Here is a 6,650-nt window from a genome sequence, read left to right on the forward strand (position 1 = left end):
AGTACTAGTATCACTCGTACAGACCTGACACTGCACCAAATCTCGCGTAGTTTGAGATTTTTCAACTAATATACCAAAGACACGCACATAGCGTGTCTTTCCAGTCTAATGTCTGGAACCTGAAATTACTATTTTACCCCCCCCCCCTTAAACTTGGAAATGCAAAAAAATACTTTATTGCAAAGGTTATCAATGCCAATACATTTCGAAAGATCAAGGAATACGCAGCCAGAGCAGACTACCCGAACTTAACCCTGCGTTTGCTCAAGCAAATCTCCCATTTCCCAGATCATGACGGCGCCTTCGGAGCCGACAGTGACAATCTCCTTTCGATCGGGCGAGATCTTGACAGCGTTGATAGCCTCACTGTGACCTCGACCAATTGCAACCGTCTCACCATTGTCATAGTGCCAGAGTCTGAGCATTCCGTCGCGTCCACCCGTCGCGAATAGTGTCCCGCTGTGCTCGATGTCCATAGCCAGCATTTCATGGTCCGCAGCTTCTTCCAGGAACCGGATCGCTTCTCCATCGTACGCGTCAAAGTACGTGATGCGTCTGTCCGAACCGCAGGTGAGCAATTGACTCTCGTCCGGATGATACAGCACTCGACGGAACACAGTGGAGGCAAACATGGCTTGAGTTCGCACGAACGTCTCGAGGTTCCAGACAATACAAGAGCCGTCCGAAGACGCGCTCACACAGGCGGTACAGTCCTGTGTTACTTGAATAGCATTCACAGGACCACGGTGCTCTTTTAAAGACGCTTCCATTGTCTGTCTGGACGGAGTGATGCGCCACACACGCACACGTCCGTCCTTGCCTCCAGTCAATAGTCTCCACTCGCCAGATGAAGAAAAAGTCGACGCAGAGGAGGACGGTGTGCACATCGCTATGGCCGTCACAGACTCGTTATGAGCGTCTTGAATGACGAACTTTAGCTTGCCACTTTCAGGGTAAAAAGCTCGCACTTTACCGTCATCCCAGCCACTCACTATGAGTCCGCCGTCACATGTAAGTTCCAGGCAGTTGCACACTAGATTAGGCACTTGCACACGTAGAATTTCCTGGCAACGTCGAGCGTTCCAAATGCGGATATCAGTTTTAGCGCATGTTAAGAACAAGTGCGAGTTGTCTGCGGGACTACGTGTAGTGGAACTGGGGAACACGACATCGTTGATGCAACTGTAATGGCAAGTAGAGCGCAATACCACTTTCAGTCCAGTAGTACTGGCATTTGCACTAGCAGGCCGGTTGTTCGAGCCACTAGAAGTAGGCTCGTCCAGCTGGAACTGGTACATGTTGGAGTGGTTGGTTCCCGCGTAAAAATCGCCGTGTTTTCCCTCACTTAACGCTGTGATCCCACCCATAAGTTTCTCCATACAAGCCGTAGTAATAGGTTTGGTTTTAGAGCCATCCGACGCTGCGGTTGCAGGCCCAAGCTTAAGAACAGCAAGATTCCCATCTCCAGCGCCAAGCAGCACAAAACGTCGGTTCTCTTCATTATCATGAACAACAATCGTGATGATACCTTGGCTGAAACGTTCTTTAGTTGTACGACTGTACCGAGGCTTGAGAGTTCCCACGGGAGGGAATATACAGTTAGGTTTGGCTAAGTCGCAGTCTAGCAAGATTTCAAGTAAATCTCCCGTCTTGGTGCCACAATACGCCACTTTGTCGTCTGGGGATACACCGATACACGTGACGATACGTTTGAGGTTCCCCAGATTGGCACGTAGCGCGTGGAACTTGCGTTGCTTCAATTCTACACGCCAAACAGTGATGCTGTAATTCCCGCCTGTAACGAGTAACTCGTCGTTGGCTTCGCGGTTAAACGCAGCGACTGTAAGTGTCGAGTCGTCTCCCGACGGGGTGCCACATATGGGCTCCCCAGTCTCCATATTCCAGCACACCAGTGCATTGTCATCTTGGCCACCTACTGTGAAGAGGAAGCTGTCTTTTGCCGAGAAAGTCAAGGCCTGTACCTTACCCATATGCAGCACAAGACGAAATGCCACAAAGCTGTCGTCACGATCACTGTCACCTCCGTTCGCGGATCCAGCAAGGCGTTTGGTAGCTTCTGCGAGGTCCCACACAATAATGGGGGCTTTGCTTCCGCGACTTTTGCTCTGCTGTCCCGAAGCGAGCTTTGACCCATCATTCGAGATAGCCAAACACGTGATCACATCCGTGTGGCCACGTAAGAAGCACTGCGTGTTGCGTTTAATGTCCTTCACGACAACAGCCAACCCGAGCGAATAGATGAGATATTTGCCGTCCGTGGTGTAAATGAGCGTATCGGGGTACGTTCCTATCGTCATTTTTCACAAGTCATAAAAAAATCCTATCATCACATTTACAACAACTAGATCATACCATTATACCCGATAACTCTGCGTAGTTTGAGTTCCTTGGTGTCTGCCATCTTGCGAGAAGACAAGTGATCTTAAGGCTGCGTTGAATGCTGTGAAGAGGCGATCAAGAGCGCAGGAGTTTCGCAATGAGGGGACGCAAAGCAGAGTACTTAGATACAAATTCTCTATTCAGAGGCACGTGATCTAGTAGTCGCCTTTTTGAACTTCTTTCGGAGACTGCGCTTACGACTGAAGGCGTTCTGAAGCGTAGACGCTCCGGCCTCGCGGATTTTGTCCAGCACGAGGCTGTTTTCAGAGGATTCGATGCTGGTTACGGTCCCTGCTGTGCCTGCCCGCCCCGTGCGGCCGATACGGTGCAGATAACTCACCACGTCGCTGGCAAACTCGAACTGCACTACGTCACCCACTTTCGTGGTGTCTAGGCCGCGTGCTGCGATGTCGGTGCAAATAACGACGAGGTCTTTGTCAGCGTCTTGGTCGCTATCCAGTCGCTTCAAGAGCCTCTGACGCTCTGGACGAGCCACTTCTTTGTGAAACAGAGCGCAATTTGTCATTTCCTTGTCATTTGCCAAGAAGTCGAACAGCGCGTCGGCACTGGCGATCGAGTTGGTGAACACCAGCGTCTTTTTACCACTTCCAGACGTTAAAATCCGGTACAAGAGTTCACAGCGAGCGTGTTGCTCGTCCATGAAGTCATCGGTTGTCGTAAATTCTTGCAGGTTATGCGTGTGCATTGTCAGTTTTGGTAGCGTCCGATGGAAACCCTATATCAGGGTCAGTTTTAGTCATTTCACTCAGAATAAGGAGCGCAAATAAATCGTACCTCGGTAATAGCGAAGACGGCGGACGGGAACTTGTAGTCAATATAGTGGCGCACTGAGCGCTTGCCGTAGTCTGGGATGGTCGCAGCACTGAAAATGGTCTGGGTTTGGTTTACAGAGAAGTCTTTCTCGCCGTAGTCTCTGTCTTTATGCTCGTCATTGTTAAGCTCCGCTCGTAGTAGCGGTTGATTCCGGATCGTGGCCAGGATCTGCTTAGTCTCCTTCTCGAAGCCGCCACTCAGTAACATGTCGGCCTCGTCCACCACGACTGTCTGTGTGAAGGCAAAGTCTCTGGGTTTAGTGGCACGTAGCAAAGCACTGGGTGTGGCGAGAACGAGTGGACACGATCGGCTACCGTGTCCAAGTGTCTGTCTTGAAGACGACAAGCTCACGGTAAGCTGTGCGAGCTCCGGATCCACTTGATGCAGCACGTTGGCCAGTTGTCGCACGAGTTCCTGTGACGTCGTGAGCATCAATGCGGTCGGTAGGCGCATTTCGCTTGGAGGCAGCGGGTTACGGCGGATCTGCTCTATTACAGGCAGCAGGAAGGCCAGCGTCTTGCCGCCTCCAGTCTCGGCTGCTACCACTACGTCATCGCCTGCTAGAATGCGCGGAATGGCCTTGCGCTGGGCGGACGTGGGGGTTGTCAGTTCCAATTGTGTCAATCGGTCGGAGAGCGCAGTGCTGAGCCCCAACGACTGGAAGAAACGCGCGGTGGGGATGCCAAGAGGCTCTGGATGCTGCTGCGAGAGGCTGAAGGCGGTACGGGCTGCACGAGCGACGGACGCCCCACGTAGACGACGACGCAGCGCGAGCATGTCTTGGAGTCTGCGATCAATTGAGTGGAGCACTTTAGTTGCGTTCTTATTGGTGGATATAATTAAATCATTTTGCACCAATGGGAAAGCAAATGTAATGAAATTTGTCAAGCTGTCTCGCTAACGTGTCTTAGCAGATCATAATAATGGCAGTCCGTTGTGCATGTACCAACGATGAGTTCAGCGAAGGACTGTACTTGCACTCCTTACTCAATGTGGCATTTTGACCACTGAAGTGATCTCGTTGTGGATTTTGCTGCTGCCGACTTCGTGATAGCGCCGACTTCTCTACGTGTACCAATCAATCACTGATGAGCTTTTCGATCTTTCGCAATGTATGTGTAGTGCACGCTTGGTGTTTAGAGCAGCACACACAATTATAATTCCCGCTCAATGGAATGGAGAGCGCCTCAATTTCCAGTCAACTCAAGTCTAATGCGCTTTGGGGATTGACAAGCGATAAGCACTGGGGACGGCGACTTGCACACCTGAAGTATTGATTCCGGCCATTCTGTGAGTAAAAATGCGCGAGTAAAAACGACAGAGAACTTTATACCGGTAGGGAGGAAGAAGGTCATAACGATCTTCTTGAGGCACATACATGTGTACATTGAAGAAGTGCCGCAAAGACACGAGCGATCGAAGCGGATCTGGAAGCAAAGTCGGGTCCTCGTGTCTATGCTCGATCCGCATGCTTTGCTACCGCAGTATGAGAACATTTCCACGCAATTTACTAGCTGCAGTGCAGCCTCCAAAATGGTGATGCATTGGCTCCGCTGTAGTACCGCGTTGAATAGCGTACACTTCCCAAAATGCAGCGCGAAACACGCACATGACATTGGCAACGTTTCTCATTTTATGCAGCCACAACCCAGAGCCTTTAGCGCAACGAAGTCGATCGATGGCTGCAACTACCCGGCCGTCGTAGATGTTGAAGTTGTCTTTTCATCTTAAAGTCTTCTATAGCTGAGATCCCGTGGCAGCCACACTGGACGACGCAACCCGATCACCAATTTAAAGAAAGAAAGAAAATCCGCGCTAATTTAGCTCTCATTGAAGCGGTAAGTTACAGAAATCCTAGAACAGAATGTGCACAAACTTTTGATCGGCTAGGATGCTAGACAAAATCATACAGGAGCTATGGTCAGTAATTTAACCAATGATGACAACCTGTCGGCGCTCAAGTGCAGCTTACGAGTTAACTCATTTGCATTTTTACAGTGGGAACTTCGTGTCTCAACAGTGAAGTAAGGTCGTCATACCGGGATTTACTGGATCACTGCAATATAGGAAGTTATAAAGCTTTCCTAAGCTAAAGGTTATGATCAGCTAACTGGCTTGGCATAGTTTGCTCGCTACATAGGTTTTGAAGCCTCCAAAGCCGGACCCGTTGGCGGCCACTGCCACCCCGAGACAGTCGGCCCTCTGTTCTTTTATGATAGGCTTGGATGATTTGCTTGGCGTGCTTTCGTTGAAAAACCGTGGAGGATAGGTACGTAATCCTGACTGCGAACAGGAACGAGAAGCGCTATTGTTGGAGCAACCATGAACATCAGCTCTACGAAAGGCCCAACAAGATAAAACGGTTAGGCGGTTTTTTAGTGGCGGTTGGCAATAGCATTAAACTTGATCGGCTCCTTTTGGTTAAGACTTTAGTGTTAAACAATGGCGTAATTTGTCGCTAAATTGGGGGACCAACCTGACGACAGCGTATTTCTATGTGGTCAAATACACCTAGCCCCGTTAAATGGGCGTTAGCCAATCGCAGCGCTTGACTTCACCCAATGGGATCGCTCAGGCGCAAGAGCCACGAAACGGTTCCGCCCTGTCTGCGTTCCAACCTTCCAGCAAACTTCAAAAATCGATTCACTTGCACTCAGTATGGTGCGTGTCCGCCGCGCAAAATTCGAGTTTGGCCGCATGTCTAGCTCCGAACTCGAGTGTAGCAAAAAGAGCTCATTATCGCAATACCCGTCGCTATAACACCCCAATTGGATCGGCCGCATTTTTCGTTCTTCTCGGCCGTGTCACTTTGCAATTTGAACCTTTCCACGCAAGCTATTCCCCCAAAGCAACCATCACGGCTTCCACCAATATGATCAACAACCCGGGCCTCCCGGGTTTCCAGCGCTTCCAGCTAAATAACAGTCCGATCACGGTGTCCCGCAGCAACAACACCGCGGTATTTCCGACCCAAACATCAACGATCTGCGCCACGCCCGCTTCAAATGAAGGAGGTGATGAGGAGTTGCGACGCCTGCGCTCCAACTACGTAGTTCTCATCGAGCGTATGCTGCGCAACCACCAGCCTCACGACGTACTGAATCACGTGCCAGAGAATACGGATTGGCGCTCCAAGACGTTCAAACTCGCGCTCAAGATCGAACGTCTCATATTCAAGGCCGCCAAATCTCGCGCCGACTACATGAATGAGCACACGCTCAGCCGCCGTGTGAAGGTTCTGTGCCGTCACCTCGTGCGCATTCGTATGCGCAAGAACGCAATGACGGAGGGTCTCACCAATCGCTGCTAGCCCCGTGTCCACGCTGGACTTCGATTGTCAACCGCTGTCGCCTGCCGCGAGTCCATGGAGTGTCTCCCAAATTATTCGTATTTTAGGAACAATAGGGGTGGACACT

General features: G+C 50.6%; 3 protein-coding genes across 3 annotated transcripts; 1 reads left to right on the forward strand and 2 right to left on the reverse strand.

Moving 5' to 3' along the window:
- Positions 1-188: 188 nt before the first annotated feature.
- On the reverse strand, positions 189-2,422 carry PPTG_18216 (hypothetical protein; the record flags this gene model as incomplete). The annotated part of the gene is made up of 2 exons (XM_008916175.1): positions 189-2,308; positions 2,374-2,422. 2 exons carry the CDS (start codon positions 2,420-2,422, stop codon positions 249-251), a joined length of 2,109 nt encoding a protein of 702 aa, XP_008914423.1. The 3' UTR covers positions 189-248.
- Positions 2,423-2,536: 114 nt separating this feature from the next.
- On the reverse strand, positions 2,537-4,011 carry PPTG_18217 (hypothetical protein; the record flags this gene model as incomplete). The annotated part of the gene is made up of 2 exons (XM_008916176.1): positions 2,537-3,136; positions 3,196-4,011. The coding sequence occupies 2 exons, from the start codon at positions 4,009-4,011 to the stop codon at positions 2,537-2,539; spliced, it is 1,416 nt and encodes a 471-aa protein (XP_008914424.1).
- A 1,938-nt stretch (positions 4,012-5,949) lies between these two features.
- On the forward strand, positions 5,950-6,650 carry PPTG_18218 (hypothetical protein). The gene has a single exon (XM_008916177.1). The coding sequence runs from the start codon at positions 6,107-6,109 to the stop codon at positions 6,542-6,544; it is 438 nt and encodes a 145-aa protein (XP_008914425.1). The 5' UTR covers positions 5,950-6,106; the 3' UTR covers positions 6,545-6,650.

Source organism: Phytophthora parasitica (genome assembly GCF_000247585.1).
Source record: "Phytophthora parasitica INRA-310 unplaced genomic scaffold supercont2.80, whole genome shotgun sequence".
NCBI lineage: Eukaryota > Oomycota > Peronosporomycetes > Peronosporales > Peronosporaceae > Phytophthora > Phytophthora nicotianae.

Excerpts from the sequence above, each read along its gene's own strand:
- PPTG_18218 (XM_008916177.1), top strand. The coding sequence starts at position 6,107 with ATGATCAACAACCCGGGCCTCCCGGGTTTCCAGCGCTTCCAGCTAAAT.